The sequence below is a fragment of the Mixophyes fleayi genome, chromosome 1 (genome assembly GCF_038048845.1).
Source record: "Mixophyes fleayi isolate aMixFle1 chromosome 1, aMixFle1.hap1, whole genome shotgun sequence".
Classification (NCBI taxonomy): domain Eukaryota; kingdom Metazoa; phylum Chordata; class Amphibia; order Anura; family Limnodynastidae; genus Mixophyes; species Mixophyes fleayi.
In genome coordinates, this window is record NC_134402.1 from 440,701,627 (window position 1) to 440,728,578 (window position 26,952).

Genomic DNA, 26,952 nt, shown 5'->3' on the forward strand with positions numbered 1-26,952 from the left:
GTCAACTTGCTGAAGTTGGCTTCCGGGAGCCTGCCGGGGGAGGTGGGCGTGATGGGGGCGGGGCTCCAAAATGCACGTCATTTTAGCCCCGTGACGTAATGATGCAAATGCGTCATTTGACAGTAGGTGCGGGGTCAAACGCCGTGAATCGCGGTGTTTTGGACCTAATTCTGCTCACTTCACTAGGAAGTGGGCAGAATTCTGCTAGATGCGGGAGATTGCCACACTTTCCTGGGAGTCTGTGAGACTCTCGCAAAATGCGGGTGAGTCTCCCGGACATTCCGGGAGAGTTGGCAAGTATGGTATTATCATATGTGTATTATACACAAGTTTGGCAATATGACCCTTTTTGTAATATCCGTGAGTAGCAAAGTCATCATTTCACGATTTAAAGTTGCGTTACCACCTGCACATTACGTTTTACTAACCTCCTCCCTCCTCTAAGCGGAGCCCCGGCAGATACGCTGCAGGGATGTTCCAACAGCTTCAGCCAAAAACCAGGCGGTATGAGCAGGAGACCAGTTATAATCTGTAATTAAGAAACGATGGCTTGTGATTGGTCCTCATGCTGACACCATCCCCCTCTGCCACCATTTTAAAGTGAAATTGATTTGCCTATGGAAGGGAGGTGATCAATAAAATGTACCGTGCATGTTGTAATGCGGCTGTCGGTAACATACCATACAAATATAGTGAGGATTATGAATATGTTTAGATTAGCCAAATGGTCCCCACTTAGGTCTAACTGGGAGAGATTGTATTGTTAGACCTAGGGGGTAGATTTACTACACCTTCTAAAAAGGAAAAGTGGAGGTGTTACCCGTAGCAACCATCATCATCATTTATTTATATAGCGCCACTAATTTCGCAGCGCTGTACAGAGAACTCACTCACATCAGTCCCTGCCTCATTGGAGCTAACAGTCTAAATTCCCACAATACACACAGACTAGGGTCAATTTGTTAGCAGCCAATTAACCTACCATTATGTTTTATTAGTGTGGGAGGAAACCGGAGCACCCGGAGGAAACCCACGCAAACACAGGGAGAACATACAAACTCTACACAGATAAGGCCATGGTCGGGAATTGAACTCATGACCCCAGTGCTCTCAGGCAGAAGTGCTGACCACCGTGCTGCCCACACCAATCAGATTCTAGCTATCACTTTCTAGAATTCACAAGATAAATGACAGCTAGAATCTGATTGGTTGCTATGGGCAACACCTCCACTTTTCAATTTTACAAGATTTAGTCAATCTACCCCAAATCTTTGGTAAACATCTGACAATTGAGGGTCGGTGCCTTACAGCCATGTCTGCAAATGCTGCACATTTTTTAAAAACTTTTTTCTCTCAGTTTTATAAATTGAAGCTGAAACCTCTGAAACAGGAATGTTAAAAACATTTAAATTATAGTAAATATCATCAGGTGTAGGTATATTTTTGAAACCTGATTTTTTTTTTCTTTGGGGGGGGCAAAAATTGTTTATCGAGAATGCTCAAATCTTGATCAGGACTACTGGGAAAGATTACCACATTCTTGTTAGTTCTGAAATATATTAAAAGATCCTTTTTATGTATTGTGAAATATGTAATCTTTTTTAATGAATACAATTTTTTTCAAAATGATCTTTCTTTCTTATAGAGCTTCTTATGAAGAGTTTCTTTGATGTGTGTATAGACGGCAGGGGCTAGATTTATTAAAGGGCGGTTTGCTCAAACCAACACTTTTTTGGCTATTTTTCCAGTGGTTTCGAAACCGCCGGATTTACTAAAGCTCAAACCGCCGTCAAAACGGCCAGAAATTACATTTATTCAAAACCACCACCAAATTGCTGCTGTTTGAGCTATTTTGCCATTCAGAACATAAAAGAAAGCTCCACTCATATTTTAATTATTTGGAAAATCATTATTTATTTATTAATGGGCAAAGTGAATTTAATATTAACTTATGAGGGATTTTTTTTTTATATATATATTTTTTTTTTTTAAGGGGACACTATTATAGCATTATATTATGTGGGAAATGTAAATATATAATATTAATAACTGATTGTTATTGGTGGATATAATTATTTATGTTGCAAAATTTGTTATTACACATTGTCCGAATAATATAATAACTAAATAATTGTATCCCCTTAATATAATTAAAATATTTTTTCCTCATAAGTTGAATATTTATTTCATTTTGTCCCTTAATCAATAAATAATTATTGTCAAAATAATTTAAATGTCCGTCGTACTTTCTCTTATGTTCTGAATGGCAAAATAGTTCAAACAGCATGTTTGAACTATCAAGTCATTCTGAATCAGCTATTAAAACTGTCCTGTCCTGTCTTTTTGATGGCGGTTTCATCCAAACCACCAGCGGTTTAGCTTTTTCAATCCGCCAAACATCACCAGTCGTTTGAAATTGAAGCCTCAAGCCGCCCTATAGTAAATGCAGCGGTTTGAACCACTAAACCGCCGGCGATGGGTGGCGGTTTTAAACCAGCTTCTATCCCCAGATGTCATTGTAACAATTGATACTAAAAAAATTTTAATAGATCACATACTGTAAAACTTTAACAAGGAGTAATCAGTGCTGATGTTTCTAATGCACTGAATTGTGAATTACACATTATTAATTAAAAAAAAATCTAAGCCGATATTCTTGAATTGTCACTAATGTATAGGTACCTGCTAATAATGGAGAGTTTGCCAGATCTTGGTTTGCATAAACAATATCATTTTAGTTATACAGATTATAAAATTATTACTTCAGTGTCATTGTTTCTGGTTATGCAAGAATTGGGAAATACTCCTGAATAAATAACTTTGAGAAATTCTTTGAGCTCAATCCAAGTCTCAATTTGCCAAGTTGAAAATAATCTTTATTTTGTGACAAATCGCGTGTCACATTGAAGGGAAGATTCAGATCATTCCCATTTTCCATAAGTTGTGTCATTATTCTGCTTGTAGCTGGAGATAGGGATCTATCAGCGAGTTCTGCTCTTAACTCATACCGAACTGTTTTGTTTCCATTGTGGCACTAGCTGGAAAACACCACCAGATAGAATGAGTGATGCTCTGACTTACCAGTGAATGTGCCTCTCAGCTACGATATATTTGCTACTTCTCCCACAAGGGCTGATTAGGATGTAATAATTGGGAATGATGGCAGGGAGGAAGACGACAATTCTATTTAAAGCACATTTATTTGACTTTAAGTGGTGGTGTCCCCAGTGAGCAAGAGTAAATATAGCTGTTAGATTTATAAATGGTCATTGACATCTAAGCTGGCAAATAGGCAAACATTTCCTTTCCATCAGTTTTATTTTAATATTAAACGAGTTGACCTACAAATGCCGTTAAGTCAGCTTTCTGCTACCCAGCTATTTATTCTACTCATGTTTTTTTATTAAATAGTATAATAATTATTATGAATACAGCGACTGAACGTCTTAGGCACTTATTTGCATCACATCTGACATGTATACTGTATAACTTTAATTGTCGCTGTTTCCAGGGATTAACACTTTCTGAAAAAATATGTTTTTTTTATTGCTATTGTTTTTAATATTTGTTTTTTGGTACCTAAGTGGCTTGTTCCAAAACTGTTTCCGTTGTGTTTAATGAAGTGTGTTTGGAATGTCTGACAGGCAAAAGCATTTGATGATTTTTCCACTTCTTATTTATGGGACTGTGGACGTGTATGATATTCTAGGGTAGTGCACACAGATTTTGTATATTAACTGTATATTTGTCATATGTTTTTGTACTGCGACTTTTCCAGATAGTTTTTGGTCATACGCAGAGTTATGACAACTTGGTCTAAAACTGCTAAACCGGCCGAACAGACCTTGCTGTGTGTGCGGCACTCACTTAAAAATGATCAGGTCTTCCAATAAACAATCCCAGCATTATTATGTTGAATAGCAGCTCTCCTCGCAGTGAGCATAAAGGGTGCACAGTGATGTTTGTAAGACTTTGCTCTCGTTACCTTATGTAGCAGCGTTCCTCACAGTGACTGTATGAGAAGGGAATTAGTGTTAATGTTTGTGTGTGTGACATTCCTCTCTTCATTGTGTAGCAGCGTATCTCACAGTGACTGTATGAGCAAGTAATAATGTTTGCGTGTGTAAAATTTCCCTCCTCAAGTAGCAAAGCTTGTCACAGTGACTTTAGGAGAAGATGCTCAGTGATCTTGTTTATTACATTTAGATTAATTCATTTGTGTAGCAGCTCTTCTCACTGTGACTGTAGGAGAATGTAATCAATAATGTTTACGTGTGTAAAATTTCCCTCCTCCAGTAGCAAAGCTTGTCACAGTGACTTTAGGAGAAGATGCTTAGTGATCATGTTTATTACATTTAGACTAATTACTTTGTGTAGCAGCGCTCCTCACAGTGACTGTGAGGAGATGATGATAATGAGAAGTGCTGCTTTCTATCTGGTATTCAGATCTTTGTGGATACCCGGTGTCCAGGATGTCACCTCCATAACTGTATTCTAGACCTTGTTTGTGCTTTTTGGTGTGTATGTGCATGTTTGTGGTGTGTGTATTAAGCTGTTTCATATGAGAACCTACTGAGTTTACAGTGTATCTCTGAATGATAACAAAAGTGCATGTGTGTACACTAATCTGCAGAGCTGCCCAAATCCCCCTAATATATTGGAAGTCTTAGAATTCCTAGGTCATGAGTGACCTCTCCTCTGTCTCATAGACACCTGCAGCCTAATTCCGCTTGACCTCTAATGCGAGGAAAGGACCTCTCTGACTAGCAGCAAAGGCTGTATGTTTGTTTTTGGAAACTAAGAGCACTGCTATATAAATCCCGGGAACTGGGAATTTAATGTGTGTCGTGTTTATGTGAGGAGACTGAACACCTGCAGAGCGAGAGCTCTGTATCTTAAAACAAATGACTATGTAGACGTGCAATACATTACAAGACGGGGCCACTACACTGTGGCCCTCGTGGCTCTCCTGCAAACACAGTATTATTTTTTTTCCAGTTTTAATGGTAAATTCCAGCTATTCCAATAAATAGCGTTATTGAGGTACCTGATCCGGGAGCAAGGCCTTCTCTCCCGGGGGTCCGAGATTCATGACTCTCCGGATGTTCCAGGAAAGTCAGTAAGTTGGCATTAGATGACAATATTTTGCTGTTATACTGCAGTGGATAAGTGCAGGGGTGCCTTTAACTCTTATCTATAACTACGTGAGGCCGTTCAGGCTCTTAAAACTATCAGGTTACCTGTCATTTACCCTATCACATGGGAAATATCCATGTCCTGTGTTTTACATATACAGTAGGGGAGTTGCCAAAGATCAAAGCTGCCAAACAAATATTTAATATTTTTATTTCCTCTGTGTTGCTGAATTTCAAATATATCTCTTGGATATTACTATCACCATTTATTTGTATAGTGCCAGCATCCTCCGCAGAGCTTTATAACTTGGAGGGGAGCAGAGGGGGATTGTGCCACTAGTAATCATTTATAAACTGACACATATAATAATAAATGAAGTACTGCTAGTTAGGTACATAATAGAAGTCCTTTAACTCAATTTATTAGTACTGTCCGTGTACTAGATCCCACATCTCACAGAGGATCGTGTAGCTGAGTTATTGGGATCTCTTACTTTCTTGACATCTGCAATAATTTTTTTAAGTGCTCTGTTCCTGCATGAAATTCCTTACAGGAACACGGTTGCTGATATTTCCCCTTATCTGCTTTGGGTAAAAAAAAGTTGCACATATTTATTTAGAGAAAGTAATGGAAGAACTTCTTAAATATGATTGTATGACAAAGTGACCTTTGTGATATTGATAGCAGATCCCTCTAGCCCACAAAGGGTTATAAATCACAGCCGGTTTCTGCAGGGGTTGATTGTACCACATCTAGCTGAAGGTGTTCTTTCTGCTTCAACGGGCCCTATTTTTGGTGTTTGTGGCCTAATTTCTGTTATGTTTACATCATGTATCATCCTCGAGATACCAAACCTTTATAGCCTGACTCCAGGGACGCAGGAAGATGCGACAACGCGGTGATGTTGTGTTGTTCCGTTCTAGAATGAAAACCTTTAAAGACCTCCTATTTCTGCAACTGTTAAGAGACTAAAAGACACGACTTTCACATGAGACCCACTCAGTCCCATTTTTTTTTCATCACAATACAAGTTTTGTCCCATGATGCAAAGTGCACACAATAGGGGTCCTGTTCTGTGGCTGTCTTTCTAGTTGTTTAATGTACGCCAAACAAACATGGTATTGATCAGGCCGTGTTTGATTATGCGAGCGCTCGGAGACAGAAACCAGAATATATCAAAATAAACCAGCTCAATTTATTTTTCTAGTCTTCAGATGACATCACGGAGTTGAAGTGATGTTTCTTTTCTGGAAAGGAACTGCTGGCCTTTCTGACATCGGGAGTATTTGTTCAGTTCTTCCATCTGGGATATATTTCCATTTAATACAGTCCTATTGAGGATCTTGGAAGATGTGCAGGGGATAGGTTTTCCTGGACAACTCATAATTCTTTGACTTATATACGCTGCCAGTTCAATTAAACTGCAGACAGACTCTTTATCATCATCAAAATCGACATTTATTTATATAGTGCCAGCAAATACCGGAGCGCTTTACAATTGGGATCTATGCTCTTCTTTATATAGGTGTACTCGTTGCTTACAGATCTTGTCCTTGCGCTTCCCATAATAACAGGTACATGTGTTCAAATATAGGCGCGATGAGCAGCTCCATAATTTAACTTTACTGTCACCAATCCCGGGGGGAGGCAAATCGCGTCATTTTGGACCCACTCCACAGCGTACCGAGGGAGAGGGGGCAAAAATTAAAATCGCATTGTGGAGGCTCCAAATTCTAGGAAGTTTGCAGATCCTGGAGAATGCCCTACTCTCCCGGGAACTCCGGTAGACCTGCCTGGAATTTGGGAGTCTCCCGGATATTTCGGGAGAGTTGGCAAGTATGCCGATGACAAAGTTGCAGTAGGTTTAGTGTGTACTGATGAATAGTGTGACATCACAATTGTGTATCTGGAGCATCTAAATCTGCTATTTATTTTTCACGGGCAGACATAAATCATTTACTTGCCAGCTCTTATTACGGCTAGACTACACAGGTGATTTTTAGTTGCAGGATCTCAAGAAATTAATCTCATAACAGAGATTACTCATTATGTAACTCGCTGTTTCCTATGTCCTCTGCTACACAAGTGACGTTGAATCGCTTTGTAGTGCAATGATCTCCTTGCATCGCCCAGTACAGCAATTTAAGTGAACTGTTTAGGCGATTAATCTCCTACATACAGTGTAATAGGAGAAGCGATTAATGGCTCATTTGAGAGATATTGGATGATTCTGAGCAGGAAATTTCTATTGAGATGCAGAAAACTTTTATTACCTTTGGGGAATTAATCTCTTGAAATTAGTTTCATATAGGATGCATTGTGTTTACTTAATTTTATGAGATTTATAGGTATACTTATCAAAGGACGAAAAGCATAATTTTTGGTGAACACTGTTGTTTTCGCTGGTGATGTTTTTTCCCCTATACATCAATGGGTTTCCTTTGGTGATAGCCCTGTCCAAATCTGGGCTTTCAGTTACCCTGCACATATTGGCAGAGATTGGCCTGGCGATACAGTGAGTTAATCATCACTGCTAAGGGCCATTACTGCAAGGAGTGTGTACAACCCTTCACATTTTACTTTAAATGTAGTTATTTTCTTTGCATATTCTATATAGCCACAAAGGACCTAGAGCCTGATTCATTAAGGATCTTAAATTGAGAAGTATCTTATTTAAATCTCCTGAACAAAACCATGTTTACAATGCAAGGGGTGAAAATTCGTTTTCTGTTTTGCACATAAGTTAAATACTGACTGTTTTTTCATGAGGCACACAAATACTTGATAGATTATTTGTACACTGAAATTTTAAGTTGATATTTGTGTGTTACATGAAAAAACAGTCAGTATTTAACTTATGTGCAAAACAGAACACTAATTTTCACCCCTTGCATTGTAACATGGTTTTGTTCAGGAGACTTATACAAGATACTTTTCAATTTAAGATCCTTAATGAATCAGGCCCCTATTCTCCATTTATATACCTCCCAATATCTAAAATGTATGTCGGTTTCTGCCCTGCAGGCGAATCTGAACACACCGTGTGTGGATCATATAATAAAACAATACACAACTAACATTACTTACTGACTGCATGATTAAACCATATTATTATATCTTAAATACTTTCCTGCTATGCATATCTCCCCTGCTGTAATCTTAATCCTGCATTAATCTTTATTTATATCATACTGAAGTACATGTATTCAGGATTGCATCCAAATTAATTACATCTGAAGAAAAATTTATCAGTATTTATGAAAATAAATAAATACACCACGCAGAGACACGGTGGCTTAGTGGTTAGCACTTCACAGCGCTGGGGTCCTGAGTTCCATTCCTGAACCAGTGCTTTATCTGTGTGGAGTGTGTATGTTCTCCCTGTGTTTGCCTGGGTTCTCCGGTTTCCTCCCACACTCCAAAAACATACTGGTAGGTTCATTGGCTAATGACAACATTTACCCAAGTCTGTGAGTGTCTATCTGTGTGTGAGTGTTAGGGAATTTAGACTGTAAGCTCCAATGGGGCAGGGACTGATGTGAATGACAAATATTCTCTGTACAGCGCTGCAGAATTGGTGGCGCTATATAAATGAATGACGATGAGACAAAAACTACAGGGGCAATTGTGTAAAACCTTTGCTTTACAAATTTGTGTAGGACGCTGGTTGGCAGGGCATGCTGGAAGGTCGCAGGATGCCTGCCTCTGATGTAAAGCATGAGCTATTTGGCAGCTATGCATTGAATGCATCTCTTGTAGAGCCACATAGAGAGATTAACAGTTCCTGGGGCGAGACCAGTATTTGCCCATATTGCACAGAGGATGTGATGTACAGTTACAAAGTATCTACTGTTTAATTCATATTGCACACAAACCAGAGTTGCAGACCAGGGCTGTGTGTTTTCCACCTGTATCTATCCCCTACTGTTCCGCACAGGCATTTTTATTAGCCCCTATTGACCTTTTACCTGGTGTTACTCTCCAGGGGGCTGACATGTGGCAGAATCCCCCCTCCCCGCCTCTTACAGGTTGTTATTGTAGTCCTGTGCACTTGTTTTATGGTGCACCGTGCACTTAGAGGCACAGCAGGACCTGCAACCATCCCAGTCCCCAGGAGGAGGGGGGGGAGCTCAGCATTTGCTGCTCTGTTCTGTGTGTCATATGGTCCCAATTATCATCTGATGGCAGGGCCAGGCCCTGGGCCCTTCGCATGTTTGTCCTGTGAGAAAGATCTGGAAAGACCGACATCTGGTTTTGATTGTTACAATTGCAGGTTGATAGAATAAACGCAGGCTGAGGTGGGTGGGTTTTCCTTCCGGCCCTATCCATGCTGGTCTGGTAATGCACTTCACATGAGGGGCTGCTCTTTTCATCATCCACTTCCCTCCCCCCCCCCTCCTCCCCTTAACCATCGCCAGCAACATGTGGTTTAAATTAAGGACCTGCCTTGAAACTACTATGGTTTGTTGCTGCAAACCTGGATTAGGGCAGCCCAGGAAACAGGCTTTGACCCTAACACATATCAAAGTGAATATGTACAAACTGCCCCCCCCCCTCCCCAAAGAGAAAATCACTGAAGAAAAGGTTGATGGCTTTATGGGCACAATTAATTGCAGAACCCACTTTTTGTTTTCAAAATACAGATAAAAACTAAGCAAAAGTGCTAATACGTGCATTTATCTATGAGGAATTACAGTGAAAAGAGCTTACCATCCCCAGAATAGTTCTTACCTAGCAATGAATACTAAATGGCGGTTTTGAAAAAGTGGAGATGTTCCCTATAGCAACCAATCAGATTCTAGTTGTCATTTTGTAGAATGTACTAAATAAATGATTACTAGAATCTGATTGGTTGCTATAGGCAACAATATATTGGTTCTGGGACCTCGCTTTGGGTCCTATCGCACAGTTTATGCACCTCTGTTATACAGATCAACCTCTTCCCTGGTAAATCATGTTCTATAAGGTGGATTTAAAAAGCATTTGAAGCATGCTATAGGGTGCATGGAAAATGTAGCGTTAGACCATGTGGGGGGAATTCAATTAGCCTCAAAGTGTCTCCGGAACGTCTGTGTTACACTTCTCCGCTATTTGAAAGAAATCTCTGCTCATTTTTCTGTCGAGGAAATTTTTACCGTAATCTCTGACAATGTGGCGTTTATAAAAATGTTGACGCAGAAAAAAAAAAATTATAGCAGCGAGAAATGAATGGGCCTAAATGTCCCAGGTTTATTATAAATGTTCCCTGAACAGTATCTTGCACTTGTTCTATACTATACCTGACCTAAGCTAGAACAAGAGCCGGCGTTTTCAATTGATATTGAACTTTTTTTTTTTTTAAATGTGATGTCACAGTTCCACCTATTCACCATACTTACCTACTTTCTGTATTCTGATTCCGGGAGATGGGCGTGACTGGAGGGCGGGGTGGGGCAGGGCAAGACAAATTGCATCATTTTAGCCCCGCCCCTTGCGACAAAAATGACGTTTTGTTGCAGGGGGCGGGGCCAAAATGCAGCGCTTCTGGCTGAATCGTGTCATTTAGCAGTGGCTGCAGCGGGATGCGGGAGATTTGCCAGCTCTCCCGGGATTGGCCCGAATTTCGGGAGTCTCCCGGACATTCCGGGAGAGTTGGCAAGTATGCTATTCACATGAATCTCCACCCTGTTTCCACAAGATACAGGAAATGTCCTGTGCTCCCTACTTAATAGGGATGTCATTGTGCTGCCTGCCATACCTGCAAATGCTTTCATTTAAAAACTACATTCATACACTGATTGATCGGCTTTAACCTATGCTGAGTTACGCACAATATTTTTCAGAAACACTTCAGTTATTTAATTCAGCCAAAGTTACCGCAAGTGAGAATTTCATGGTCAAGCAGAAGCAGAACATTGTATCCTGGGTGATTGTCACTTGCACCTACCCATCTACATCAGACACCTGTAGTTCCCAGTGTACAGCGTTCATCCTGTCATGCAGACAGTGGAGCTTGTGTTGCAACATTTCCATAATTACAACAATTCCTGTTTTACTCAGAGAAAATAGATTTACAAATGTACCAGTATTTGATTTGCATAATAAATAATTTTCATAGTGACCCATTATTATACAGTCTGGACATTTCCCTATTAAAACACTTATTTAGAGTGTGACGAATTAAAAATCTATGCAATCCCCAATAAACAGAACAGCTTTCTATGCAGTGTGTACCATGCACAGAATCTATGGGGTTAACTAGCTAGAAAACATGGTGTTTACATCAAACCAGGCGCCAAACAATTAAAAATAAACCGTTAATTGTTTACATTGTGAAAAGAGGACACAATGTTAATAAGGTTAATGCCGCATTGCTGCCAGCCGAGAGCGGGTCTTAGTTTGCTTACAAAACAGGGGGCCGTGGGGGGGCGCTCAGATAACTTTATCTCATTACTGTTACACTGCAGGAAAGGAAAATGTACATGTGCCTGGGGATCCACCATAGTATTATGCAATTTAGAGATTCATGTATTCACCAGCAGTGGAGGAGTCTGTCTTGTTAATCTGTACGGACCATATGGGGGTCAGTGGGGTTGCGCTGAACGGCACTTCCCATGATGCTCTGCCACGCTGTCACTAAGGTCTGCTGTCCCTGCGCATGATGCAGAGAGGTCTACTGCTGCACATCCGTTTGCTAGTATTTGTTACCCTTGAAAGATTTTATTTCTGCTAGAAGCATTTTTCAACACTAGGCCATATTAGACCATAAACGGCGTCACTGTAAGCAGTTTATATCTGCAGTAATAGTTGTTATGCCATGACTATTGTATTTATCATCCTAACTTTATGTACGTTGTTATCGTCACCTCATATTTGGTAAATGAATGCATTTGGATGGGAAATTGTCTTACTTGGCAGGATATCGGTGGGTACCTTATCCACATGTTTCACCCCCCAGAAGGCAGTGCCAGGATTGGCTGATAGTACCCGCAGCTTTTAGAAACAAACTGTATTCTAATCTCTGTTTTTGTTGTTTATTGCACCTTGTCTCAGGTTAACCAACGTGGCAAAGAAAAAGAGTCCATTATATAGCTGAGAGGTTATGTAGAGTAATGCTCCTTCTGAATGTAGTCACAAGGAATGGTGTAGTCTTAAAAAGATGAATTACCAGGACTATGCCAGTCACAGGGGTGGGAGGGTGCACAGAGCATGGCTTGCAAATCAGTGGGTATTACAAATCAGTGGGTATTACAAATCAGTGGGTATTGCTTTGCTAAACAGTAGATACGGCTTATTCAAGGCTTTTACTTTAAAAGTCTTTTTTTTTGTTTCACAGCTTATTCCAAAATAAGTGTGAAATTCTGAATAATTCCTTATTTTTATTTCATTTTATCTGGTTTATTCTAATTCTGTGTTCAGCTGGCATTGATCATTGGGGTCTAATACATTTGATGCTGTGAATATTCTCTGCACAGTATCCATCTACTCCATTTATCTCAACATTATTTGTTTTCCGTTTACTTATATTTTTCGTTGCCATTGAATGTTTTCATTATCAGAATATTTCCATCATCCCTATATTTAAAGCACACTGATACTCACATCATTGTGATCTTCAGTTAGTCATTATATGAGAGTAAGGTTTCCCTTTATGCGTCTCTCTATTACAGGTGAGCCTATTATTGTTATAATGTACATGTAGAAAATGTACATGGTTTAAATAACGTTAACTTATGACGTGAACTGTGAATATTAGGTTGCCGTATATACCAAAACACAGAATAATAGTTGTGGTACTATTCATTCATAAGTATAGAAAGAATAAGAATCTGCTCAACAAAATATGTTTCCGTTTGTCTTATTTTAGTGTCTAGTCCTAGATAATTGCTGACTGCTAAACAAAAAAAGTGCTAGGAAAATAGCTTTAGACTGATTACACCACTACAGGACATAGATGGAATGGTAGATTGTTCAAGCACGTGATGGACGGAGAGAATTAAGATACGTTTTAAAGAAATAACAGAAGATCCAAAAGAAATTGTGCCCAAACTACAATGCGGGTATACTTTTAAACTGCTGAGCATGGTCAAGTTACATTGATTTGATCGCTCAGGCGCCAGGTTGTTGAACTAGGGTCAAAATGCGAGCTGTTTTTTATTTCCACCAATTGCTTTGGTGCCTACACATGTAAAGTGCCTGTCCAATTTGGTTTGGTTTTTTTTAAAAAAAAAATGACTAAATTGGCATATGAAATCACACACTCACTCTACTGAAAATATGATTGGATAGAACAAAATTAATGGGCATAGCGCTAATCCCTAATGGCTGGTGACGTTGGCATTTGTCAGAAAACATTGCGGTTGTACTGAATAAATAGTCTGCAGAGAGTGGGGTGAACTTTTTGTGACATTGGACAGAGTTAATATATCCTCTTGTGCCACAGACATCAACATGAGAATTGGGCAGATAAATTTGTGATACATGTGATTCATTACAATAGAGAGATGAGCGAGGATGTGGGTTATTGTTGTGTCTAAATGTTCGACAATGGGTGCTCTTTATACGAATACAATGTGCTTATCACTGGTCATTTTTTCCATTCAAAGAAGTCCCCTGTGAATGGGTTAAGTAAAAGATATATTGGTTTGGGTAACTTCAGTTTGGGTCCTCACATCATTATATATTTCAATGAGTCTTCCAGTGTATATTCAGGACTGCATCTGTACAGTATCCATCCAGTGTTCATACTAAGCTGTGTACATGCTGCAAATTAAATAGCAATACAATTTCAGGCTAAGCTGCATGACTGCTTTGTAAATCCTTTCTTCAGAAAATGTATCATGGGGAGCTCTGCTCTTAACGCTTCCAAGTAAGGATGTTTTAGCTCCATTATGTGTGGTCCATTGTGGCTCCGATGGGGTCCCAGAGGCCACCAGCACAAGAATAATTTGTATAATTTCTGCCCACAAGTGTGTCATCATAGCTGACCAGTGACCAAAATGCTACACGCATCCTTGTGGCTTTGGTCCATTTTGCAATAAACCTGTGAGCATAACAGCTACGTATAAGGTTGCCAACTTATGCTTTTCCTAAGTGACCCATATGAATTACACAAGTATATTGTATATATTATACATGTATATTGAGATAAAAGAGACTTTGCCTCGCACGCACATCCGCCCTGGATCTCTTATCAACTAAACGTTGACTGGACGACTAGTCGACAAAAGAACAGGCTCATCACTCACACCCTAGTTTGGTGTGAACCTTGAGAATCTGACCTCTTGATGGACTTAGTATCCCTTGACCCAGAATAAAAGGTTTTTCATGGAGTTCTGCTTTATCATCATCATCATCATCATTTATTTATATAGCGCCAACATATTCCGTAGAGCTTTACAATTGGGGACAAACATAGTAAACTAATAAACAAACTGGGTAAAACAGACAAAGAGCTGAGAAGGCCCTGCTCGCAAGCTTACAATTTATTGGACAATGGGAGTTTGACACATAAGGTTAAGTCTACATTTATAGTCGGCCCAGCCAGACTGCAAAGGTAAAAGCAGAACACCAATAAACCAACCACAATACCTTAATAAACCAACCACAGAACCTTAATAAACCAACCACAGAACCTGTGTCACTAATATGTATCCCTTAAAAAAGGTTAGTTAGGAGCCCTATTTGAATACTAACCTAGGAATCCGTATACTTGCAGCATTTAAGTCCCTATGTTTGATCTATGGAGAAACCTTTTATCATGAGCTTACAGTATCTACCGTCTCTCAGCACTTGCATTGCTAGGAGATGGCAGCAGTTGTTTATTGGTTATAGTTGTAGCCTGGAGTGTTTGTAATGTACAGTCCTTGTCCTGTCAGTCAACAATATAACCCCATCTCCTGTAGAGTTGTATCCGCTAGAACACCTGTCCTCCCTGGACCAGATATGTATTGCGTGCATGTTGTAAGAGATGTTCAGTCAGGTGTAATAAAATCATTCCCAAACATATTTAACCAAGGCCAACTTCCTCTGAATTTTGTCAGTCACTTGTTTTCTTAACACGCAAAATCAAATGTAACTCCTTGACAAAGATAACTATCCTGCCAACTCCATGTACACAATTATCATCTGATGGAAAGATTCCAGGTGTTTCCATGGATACGCTTTCCTTCATTCTAAAAGCACAGAGGACCATCTAGTCCGCCAGAGAGCATGGATTCAGTGCAGAATTGCTGTATGATTAAACGATTATTATTTTTTTTATCCTTCTACTTTTTATTATAACTTTTCTTTGCATTGTGTTTTTGTATTTTATTTGTTTTTGTGTTGTTTTTGCTAATATAAATATATTGCTTCAGTGTCATGACAGCTAGGCTGCATTTGACTTGTTCTCTACTCTGTATTAACGCATTACTATCTACTTCTATAAAACTGTGTGTTACTAACTTGCAATATATTTCATTAAATAAATACTGTTTATTTATAATTATTGTTGTGTTGTGCTGTCCATTAATATTTTGCTTAGCCTTCCTTTTGCATTGTTTTTTTGTTATGTAGACCATTTAAAAATGATTTACTAGTATATAAATATATAACTTTCAAATGGTATTGTATGGAAAGACAATCATGTATCAACAAAACAATTGTTGCACATGCCAGTTAAGTTATAATCATTAAAATTATAAGGCTGGTTACCCTCTTGCACTAGGAAAACATCATTGAAACTGTATGTCAAATATGATTGCGTTTGATATTAGGTGCTAACAAGCACTTGCGGTCAGAGTGCGTCAATGTTGGACCCCCTTACATTCATTTACAGTCAAGTAAATAGAGCAGGCAATGTGCAAAATGAATCTGCTCCCACTCCTGATCACAGGCACAAGTGCCTTTGGGTGTGAGGTCAATGGAACCAATACATGCAATCCCCATTCAAATACTTTTACTATCATTTAAAAATACTTATATGAGCATGAGTTTTTATGCCACAGGGTAAGTAAAATTTGGGCAAGAAATAGTTCACTTGGAGAATAAAATTGTCACAATAATTTCTTGTTTATATTTTTACAGAGGAGGGGCATAGGAACACAAAACTAAATAATCTGTATAAGGTTTAGATAATATATGGTTCGACAGCTTTTGTGGAAGTACAAGTTTCAGCTGCTAGCCAAAATTTCTACTTTACAAAATATGTCCATCTCTTTGCAGCAGGCTGTCATGTTAGGAAGTCAGTGCTTCTCTTTCTTGCAGTGCTCTGAATAGGCAGAATGTGAGTAACAGACTTGCCCTCTTACTCTGCTTGGATTAGTGGACTCATACACTGGGGCATGGCCTGAGATGTCACAGTAAACTGACACACAATACTTTGCAATTTTAGCTTTTTGTCCTGATCCACTTAGTACAGTGTCCCACAGGTTTGACTTGAGCTGTCTATAATGCTCTTTAAATTCACACGTGTTATCTATCGTAGGTGAGATTCTGACAATATGTAAGAACAGTTCTTATCCAGTTACCTTTTTTTCTACTTGTTTAATATATGAAATAAAGTTTGTGAATTCATTTACCTTTCCCAAACCAGCAAATGAAGGGTTACATTTTTGTGATATGTCATCAAAAATGACTTTCTGCTGTAGCCCAGTGATGACAGGGGAAAGCTATTTGCTTGATTTTGATCTCAAGTCAGATCTACAGTACATAATACCTCTATATAACGTGCCCAGCCTGTTACCAGCGCCTCTCTCTTATACATCACTCGTCACATAATACTGCATTTCTCAGCACCCGATCTCTCTGAGCAGTAACATCGCAGGTTTAGAGCACAGATGGTTGTTTAATACTTTAGTGATTTGCATTCACGTACTTGGGTGGATATGTTTTACATCCAGGTTCCTCAATCTTTGGTTTGTGTGAACTCAGGGGTGTCGCGGACTGATTCTAGGGGTACTTGGTAAACATTAACAGGGATAAGGAATTATTGGGAAAACACTTGGCAGTACTTGGCAAACATTGAAATCGGCGTTGGGCAGCAGGTGGGCCCCTGGGACTTCGTCTGCCTCCTTTCTTGCTTTATTGTCAGAGTTGCATGTTATGGCTTGTAACCCTTTTTTAAAAGGCCTGCTGATTGGGTTATTATAGATAGGTGTCTATTTCTGTGATCAAATGTATTGTTTTGTCTTGATACTGTGCTTAAGGGTAACGTGCGGCTCTTTTGAAGGTTAGAGGCCCGTCCGTACGGCCCCTGAGTGTATCAGGCTGTTTAACACTGATTTAAGCACACAAGGGGGTACATGGTAAAATACAGTGGAGTTCTATGGGAATGCTCAGTCAGAGCCGTAACTAGAGTCCAAGGGGGCGCAGCAGCCGCCCGCTACCTGCCTCTGTGCCCTGGCTCAATCACTGGACACAGCTTCCCCCACCAAAAACAATTTGTTCCTGGCATCGGAAGCTTGAACGGCGCTGTAGCTGCGGCCGTGCGTTATCCTGCATTAGCATTTGGAATGCAAATGCCTTTCAAATGCCGAACTTCCTGTCAGTGGAACGCATTTGTGTTCCAAATGCTAATGTAGGATACCTCTCGGCCACAGCTACAGCGCCGTTCACAGCTGACCACCACTGTAAGTAAAAAGAAAAGTAATCTCCAGAACAAACTGCTCATAAGAGCAGTTTGTTATGGAGATTACTGAATTCTATACAACTACCCTTCTTACTCAAACCTTCCACCTACCTCCCCCATACCCTATCCCCTATTCCAGCCCACTTATATACCACCAATCTTCCCACCCACCTCTACTCCCACTGATCTCACTGACACCTTATTTTACTTAATGTATCTCTATTTCTCAACTATTTAATTAAACTATTTTTAATTTGATTTTGACAATATTTCATTAAGTCTCTTTTTTTATTTAAAATTTTAATATAAATTTCTATTGTATAATATAGCTTGTTACTTTTATGTATGTATTTTCGTTTTTTAAAAAATTTCATCAATATGTATATATATATATATATTTATATATATATATAATTTATTATTTTTATTTATATTTAATTGTATTTATTTTATCGTAGAACATATGTGAGCTACAAAACATGACCTAACTAGTTCCACCACTGGAACACACGAAAAAAGAGCAGCAGTAGGTCAAATTATTTTATATAACACACAATGACAGGGTTTAAGGGGTTTTGTGTGTGTGTGTATATATATATATATATATATATATATATATATATATATATATATACACACACACACAACATTCTTGGCTACACATGCTTGCAAATGCATGATAAGCCAAATGCATCAGAGCTATAGATAGAGCTATCTCCTCTCTCTCTCTATGAGATATATATATATATATATATATATATATATATATATATATATATATATATATCTCATGCATTTGCAAATGTGTGTAACAGAATTCTTTCAGTAAAGTGATAGCCACACCCCCACATGGGTAAGGCAAGCTCAGGGAGGACAAAAACCTCCCGTGGAGCAGAAGGGCAAATTCTTCTTCAAGTGGGTGTGGCCTTATTGGCCACACCCACTTGGCAACTGTCACTCCCACTTAGATGGGGGTTGCCGGTGCCCTGTCTCGCCCAGGGCACTAAAACGTCTAGTTACGGCCCTGTGCTCAGTATACACTGTGTTGCAGGGAAGTTTTGAGACATGTTAATGAACGTACCTCTAATGCTCTATTAAAGTCAGGAAGTAGTTCAAGGTTTTGTCTTCGCCTTATCTAGTCTTAGTTTTCACTGCCTAATTGTCCAATGTAATGGCTAAAAATGAAATAACTTTTCCTGACATTTAAACCAGGACGTTGTAATAAGATAACATTGCTATGTGGTGACATTAATCAGGTTGAACCCATCTCACATCATCCCAAACAGCTCAATGTTTCTGTGATCTTCATGTACTTAATGTAATGATTTGATTTATGATTATGGTACAACAAGGATCATTTTGTAACTCTATGTCGCTATTTTATATGTTTGTTCTTCGCTGAATGGAATAAGAAGAGTCGTGTGTTTTCAGTTGTGTTACTTTTTGTTACAGCTTTTGTCTTGGTTACGTTTCATATTATTGTTTTTAGTTTGTTTTAGCTGGGTGTGGTTGTTATTCCAGTTGTTTGTGTCTAGAAATACACAATGATAAAGATAATGGAATATCTGTTGCTTTGTCTTCATATTGTCCCCATAGAGTTCCTCATCAGACATGATGTATCAGTAGTCACAGGACTGTATAAGACTGTGTGGTATATTTACTAAACTGCGGGTTTGAAAAAGTGGAGATGTTGCCTATAGCAACCAATCAGATTATAGCTGTCATTTTGTAGAATGTACTAAATAAATGATAATTAGAATCTGATTGGTTGCTATAGGCAACATCTCCACTTTTCAAACCTGCAGTTTAGTAAATCTAGCCCCAAGTGTGGAAGACAACCAAGGATATAGTCGTTCACTATAGCTGGACTCACATACTACTATCTTCATCGTCAATGACCTGGGGGTAAATGTATTAACCTCCGGATTGTTGAACTCCCACGAGTTCGGCGTCTTCAGCACTTAGATTTAAAGCGGGAGTTCAGCAATCTGGAGGTTAATACATGTACCCCCTGGTGTGTGTAGCTAGCTGAAACTTTATATAGAGAGGTGTATATCTAATATATATGTCTAATAAGACACACATACATGTGTCATACGTGCCAACTATCTCTAATTTCCAGGGGCAGCCCCAGGTTTTAAAGATTTATCCCTTGAAATGTCTATTCTGACCAACGGGCCAGGATAAGGTTTCTTATTCTGTATTCACTATATGCTGTTATTCTCTGACTTTTAAACCTTAGTATTTACTGAAGACGATTAAAGTGCAGAAAATGACATTATACCAAGTATAGTAAGGATGGAGGTCCTATGAGCCAGTACCGTATGCCGACAGCCATGAATTTATTTTAAAACCTTCACATCTATGTATTTGTGTGTAATAGATAAAAATACTTTTTCATTTTTCGCCTATAGGTATACGGTGGTTTGCCATACCGCCACTTCTCCTTCTGCCTTCCTTGTAACTCCAAATTCTATTCACTTATATCTTCCATACCGCCACTTCTAAAAATTCTATACTGCCGCTAATAAAATTTCCATTTCAAGTAATGTGTTTTTGCAACTGCGCCACACAAGACGCAGTTGTGCCTACTCTGCTTTGCTTGGAATTCCTTCACTTCCCACTGCTTGTACTGCGCCTCTGCCAATGTGGCTGTCTTACCCTGCAATGCTACGCCCTCCTACGGAATACTATATGCTGTATTTGCGCCACAGAGCTGGCGCTTTGCGTGTGTGTATAGCAGACACGTGTGTGTGTGTGTAATAACCATTGAGTTCTTCCTTTTGACATGCTGACCTTCATTGTGCTTATAGTTCACTGTATGAACTGGTGCCCTGTACACCTACCTTTCCCCTGTCCCACTCATTTCTCTTCACACAAGACCGCAGAAAATGTTGAGGAAGTATTGGTCTGTTTTTTTTGGTGGCCGACAGGATAATGTCCAGACGATTAGTCACTGAGCATTGGTTTACTTGAAATGAAAACCCATCGTGTTTTGTTTCATTATTTAATAACGTAACGGTGAAGGAAGTAACAACCTATTGTTTAGCGTTCATTGTACCAGAATGTGTTTTTTTGTTATTTAACATTGTTAAGTGACTAATTGGCTTTTCCGGTGTTGACTTAAATGTACTAAATCATTTGGGGGAAAAATGTAGTAATGTCAAACAAACTCTTCAATTATCGCGCAAACATGGCATTCACCATCTATCGGCAATGTACATTTATTTGTGTTTTTGCCACTGAATGCAGATGCAGTGATTTATCCGCATACTTGTACACCATAGCGAAGCAGTACTGTAGCGTTGGATTTGCGTTCACATGTAATTTAATATATGTGACGATGTTCTTTTATCAGCGCACCGGGAAAATAAAATGCATGAGTTTTTTATTTATTTTTTTTTAAAAAAAACATTTTTTATTTATTTTTTATTTATATTCATTTATTTATTTTTAACCTTTTCATCTTGCTGCCAAGTGAATGCGTAAACCCCTGAGGCAGCGAACTGGTTAATGTTGCAGATGTCTTTTATTGGTAGAATCCCTCCCCCCCCCCCCCCTTTTCATTTCGCTGTGACAAGTGAATGTCAGAGCAGGCAGTCTGCCAATTCTGTGAACTGCTGCCTGCTTCAAAATGGAGGCAAGGAGGGTATCCATTTTCATCATTGAGATGACAGCGCCTCAGTCTCTCTGGCCATCTGGAAAGAGGCATTTTAAAAAGAAAAAGGGGGGGAGAAAATTGGGTTTTAAAAAAAAAAATGTAAAAAAAAAATGTGTTTGTGTTTTTGTGTTTTTTTTTTCTTCTTTTCTTCTTTCCCTCAAAACGGAGAAAAAAAACTCTTAAAGTAAACCCCGTATGAAGCTGACCCTTTGTTGTACCGGGCTGTGTTTATATACAGTATAAACAAGAAATAAATGTGCTATTTTCATTTAGAAGCTGCTACAGAACTCTCTGTGTTCTGCAAAACTAGAAAGAAAATGTGTTTCTTTGGCAAGCTTTAAAGTTTATGGCACACATGTATTTAGAAGAAAAAAAGGATGTTTTTTCTCCCCCCCCCCCCCCCCCTCATGCACGCACTGTGTGTTGGTGGTCCAGTTTTTAATGCATCCAGGTTTTGATACTTTGAAGGGAACCAACGCCAGTGGAATTGTATTGTTTTTATTATGTTTTTATTTGTCTTATTGATACAGAAGTTCCAGAAATTAAATATTTAATAGTTAGGCACAATGAATACAAGTCTTTATTAGAGACAAGGGAGTGTGCTGGGAAAGAAGATATATGGAAAAAAAATATGACCTAGTATGAAACTTCCCCTGAAGGATGCTTATCCCAGTGGTTGGAGTAAGATGAATCATTAGGCAGATATAAAGCGGAGCTTGTACCGGTCGCCTACACAAAGTCGCACCAGACACCTGCAGAGAACTGAGTCTCCCCACGCGGTGCACACTATAATGGACCAAACATGGCTGCCTCCACTGTGTAATTTACAACTGCCTGTTAAGAGCAATTTATATATTTCTTGACAACATCAATCAATGTGTGTGTACAAAGAACAAGAAGTGCTCTAGCTTTTATAATGATTGTGTAATGTATAGCATTTCACCAGCTCTGTTTCTGAAACATTGTTCTCAATATTTAATTGTTTTTTTTTGGTTTTTCTTGGTCTTTGTAGGTTTATGCCCCATCAGCAAGCACTGCCGACTACAATAGGGATTCACCAGGTTATCCATCCTCAAAACCAGCCACCAGCACTTTCCCCAGCTCCTACTTCATGCAAGGTATGTCTGCATCAAGGCCGTCCGTTTCATGCAGGCACCCTAGGCCCATGCCTAGGGCCACATTCTTCAGGGACAGGATGGAAATAGTACATTATATTTACTTTTTTTGGATGTGTTCACAGTGCCCAGGACAACAGCATGTGTCAATGCGCCTCCAGATAACGTTTATACTTTTTGGCATTTATAGTGTGTGTGCATTATGTAGGACGTCCAACAATATTATTTCTTTGCTTTTTTTGAAAAAAATGAAGATAACTGAAGTTTTTCTGTGATATGGACTAAACAGCAAATGACAAAGCTGTATCTCTTGTGGAGTTAGGAAACACAGATCTCCGTAACATCAAAGTAATTACTAACTGTGCTTTATGGGCCCCCAGCTAGTACAAAAATGCAGAAACTATTCTATTGATCAACAGCCGTTTTAATCAGATCCAGTTGCAGCATAATATGTATTGTACACAGCTTGGACCATGGAAAGGTTACTGATTTATTGACATGTTGTTTGACTCTTTATTTATTCGTGAAAACTGTGATGCTGACTCGCTCATATACACAACTCGCAGAATTTACTGGACTGGGCTGTTCAGCGCATCAATGTGATGAGCCAGATCTATGATAAAACAGTATTTTAGCCTCTGTATAATACCCAAAGCTGAAATGAATTAGTTTCTGGCTGAGCTTGAGAAGAGATCCACAAGACCAGGTTCCAGAAGCAAAGGGCGTTTGGCTGCTTAAATGCGTTTATTTTTATTTTTTATTATTTAAAGACATTTCACATTTTTTTAATACAGATTTGAAGCTCTATGGGACCAATAAACATTTAATTCTTCTTTTGTATTTAATTTTTATTTTCTTTTTTGTTTTCTTTGAGGTTATTGTTAAAATGAAACGTAAAGAGTTATTTAAAAAAATCCGTCATATTCTACAAAACAAAAAAAATAACTTTTTTCTAAATTGCAAATACGCAGACAATGAGGGCCACATAAAAGTTTGTAAGGACCCTAAATAAGTCCGAGCGTGACATCCAGCTTGCAGCCATCCAGTTGGACATCCCTACCATGAAACATAAATCAAGGACAAAAAGCACTTAACTGCAGTTTAAATGCTACCATTTATTCCCAGTTTTGTGATTTTAGTAGCAATTAAATCTTATTTATTGACAATTAGAGGGCTCATGTTTTTGCTGCTGAAACTATTTGTAGATCACAGTCTTATTCACACCTATATTCTGTATTCACTATCCGTCAAACTATGTTAGCCGCAGAAAGTAGAAGCTATGTGTTCTGTCTGTGTTCACTTAGTGGGTTTGGAGTTTCATACGTAGCATTTGTCACCTCATTTGCTGTGTTCTTTGACCAAGCTGACCAATGAGCTACAGACATGAAATCAACACAATACCATAAAGTGCTTTCATGTTTGGGCACATGGCCCTCATACCGAATAAGCAATGATAATTTAGCTAAGGTAGCTTCAACACAGACTTTCAAAAGAGTAAGTTAGTTAATTGTGTCCAATTAACTATAGGGTTATGATAATGCCCTTAATTGGATATGATCATGAACAATATTTGTTTATTCTTTATTGTTGGATATTATCTGTTAATATATCTGTTATATTACGTGAATAGTTTTCTTTCTGTTTCATTGCTTTTCCGAGTATTAGGTGTGTAGAAATCTATTGGGCTTTGTTGCAGGTCACTTTTATTTGTAGATTATAGATATTGTAATGTTCTACAGCTTGTCACTTGGCTCGAATCACCTATCAGGACCACAACCCCTCACCCCCCCACCGCCTTTCATTGACTGCTGCGTTGCAAGATATACAGTGTATCTTTCCCTTCCTCTTGTTTGTGTTCAATGTCGATCTTTCCTTTCTGACTTGGTACATCTTTGGATATATTAATGTAAATTTTGTTATGTCAGCATACAGTATTATTTACCACTCTTGTATATGTGTGATAATGTTTTCTCATCGCTGACCGACATGTCTATGTCTAGATGGTCATCACAGCAGTGACCCTTGGAGTTCGAGCGGAATGAACCAAGCTGGCTACGGAGGGATGTTGGGCAACTCATCCCATATGCCACAGTCAAGCAGCTACTGCAACTTGCATCCACATGACCGATTGGTAAGGGGACTTAGTCATGTCACCAAAAATGAAATCACTCACTATTAATAATAAGGGATGTTTCTCTTTGCTGATGTTTCCTTTAAGCTGATCATCTAGAAACCAGAGAAAATAAGAAAAAATCACCTTAACATCTCTTTATGGTCGTCCTAGCTCTTTTGTTAATCAGTGAAAAGCGGGTGCAGTTTAGTTAACCGATACATATTTCACGACTGAATCAGAACCATAATAGAAAAAAAAGAAAAAGAAGTAGGAACTCATCCTCTGAAGGAATTAGAGAGAGACAATAAAAACGTCTGTTTTCATAAGAAAGTACAGCAATAAACAAACCCTGTAATAGAATATGGTACTATAAACTCTTTCCGTTAAAGACATTTTAAGAACTTTTTACAGACTCTTCCACTTTTTATTTTATTTTCTACTCTGTGATAGAACCAGCTAAGCTGTAGCGTGTACTATAGAATAGCAAGTGTGGCTAATGGATGGGGCAGGTGGAGGTGGCTAATGAAGAAGGCTGGTGGATGTGGCTAGTGTAGGTGCTAGTGGATGTGGGTAGTGGAGGAGGCTTGTGGATGTGGCTAGTGGAGGTGCTGGTGGATGTGGCTAGTGGAGGAGGCTGGTAGATGTGGCTAGTGGAGGTGCTGATGGATGTGGATAGTGGAGGTGCTAGTGGATGTGGCTAGTGGAGGATGCTGGTAGATGTGGCTAGTGGAGGTGCTGGTGGATGTGGCTAGTGGCGGTGATTGTGGATTTGGCTAGTGGAGGTGCTAGTGGATGTGGCTAGTGGAGGAGGCTTGTGGATGTGGCTAATGGAGGTGCTGGTGGATGTGGCTAGTGGAGGAGACTTGTGGATGTGGCTAGTGGAGGTGCTGGTGGATGTAGCTAGTGGAGGTACTGGTGTATGTGGCTAGTGGAGGAGGCTTGTGGATGTGGCTAGTGGAGGTGATGGTGGATGTGGCTAGTGGAGGAGGCTGGTGGTTGTGGCTAGTGGATGTTCTGGTTGATGTGCCTAGTGAAGGTGCTGGTGGATGTGGCTAGCAGAGTTTTTGGCGGATGGTGCTAGTGGAAGCTATGGTGGATGTGGTTGGTTGATGTGACTAGTGGAGGTTCTGGTGGATGTGCAGGTGGATGTGGCTAGTGTAGGTGCTGGTGGATGAGGCAGGTGGATGTGACTAGTTGAGGAGGCTGCAGGTGGATGTGACTAATGGAGAAGGCTGGTGGATGTGGTTAGTAGAGGTTCTGGTGGATGTGGCTGTTGGAGGTGCTGGTGAATTTGGCTAGTGGAGGTAAAGGTGAATGTGGCTAGTGGAAGTTCTAGTGGATGTGGCTGGTGGATGAGGCAGGTGAATGTGGCTAATGGAGGAGGCTGGTGGATGTGTCTAGTAGAGGTTCTAGTGGATGTGGCTAGTGGAGGTAATGGTGAATGTGACTAGTGGAGGTTCTAGGGGATGTAGCTGGTGGAGGTAATGGCGGATGAGGCAGGTGAATGTGGCTAGTGGAGGAGGCTGGAGGATGTGTCTAGTAGAGGTTCTAGTGGATGTGGCTAGTGATGGTGGATGTGGCTAGTGGGGGTTCTGGTGGATGTGGCAGGTAGATGTGGCTAGTGGAGGCGATGGTAGATGTGGCTAGCGGGTGAGGTGGGGTTAGAGTGACGAGTTTTGTTGCCCTACAGTGGCTTCAGTGACTTAAGCTCTGGTCACAGTGATTTAAGCTCTGGTCACATTGATTTAATGAACCTACATCTCTTGCCTTTATTTCCAGCGATGCATTTTTCCATTTTATTTTTATCTCCTTCTTTCCTCTCCTTTGCTGGCTTCTAATTCCGCTGGCATTATGGAAAGTGAGAACACAGACCAGTAAACATTTTAGTAGTTTAAAAAGAAAGATGACCCTGCCACTGTAACTTTAAGCAGAGGAATGAGCAGATGGTTACTAAAATTCCTATGTGATTTTAACACAAACTACACTTGCTAAATGGTTCTTTGATGTTTTATGGAGATCTATATGGTCTCATGTTTGATGACAGATCCACCTCAACACAGATTTATTTTGGTGTCTGCTTCCAATGTAGTAGATAAGACAAAGCCAAATAGCACCATTTCTCTGAACCGAGTTGATGTCTGTGGAAAATCCCGTAAAGCCACGCATGCCAATTTAAAGTAACTTATAAAACTGTTAAGTCCACATAATGGAAGGATTGGGAATACATATATATATTTTTAAGATTCACAGTAAACCCTTTTGGATTAGCAAACCGCAGGCTAAACAATGTACTTGGAATTGAATCCATATAATTTGAGAAGAGGGGTGCGGAGTGTAC

At 39.4% G+C, this 26,952-nt stretch overlaps 1 protein-coding gene across 22 annotated transcripts in view; it reads left to right on the forward strand.

Moving 5' to 3' along the window:
- The window catches only part of TCF4 (transcription factor 4), a 318,760-nt gene that overhangs the window by 258,568 nt on the left and 33,240 nt on the right, over positions 1-26,952 (forward strand). For 21 of the 22 annotated variants that reach the window (XM_075185214.1, XM_075185193.1, XM_075185148.1 and 18 more), the window contains 2 exons: positions 22,399-22,504; positions 24,502-24,632. In XM_075185214.1, the coding sequence (XP_075041315.1) occupies positions 22,399-22,504; positions 24,502-24,632 (237 nt within the window). Of the gene's footprint in view, positions 1-22,047; positions 22,206-22,398; positions 22,505-24,501; positions 24,633-26,952 lie in introns of those variants that run through there. The other variant, XM_075185342.1, reaches the window with a different exon arrangement.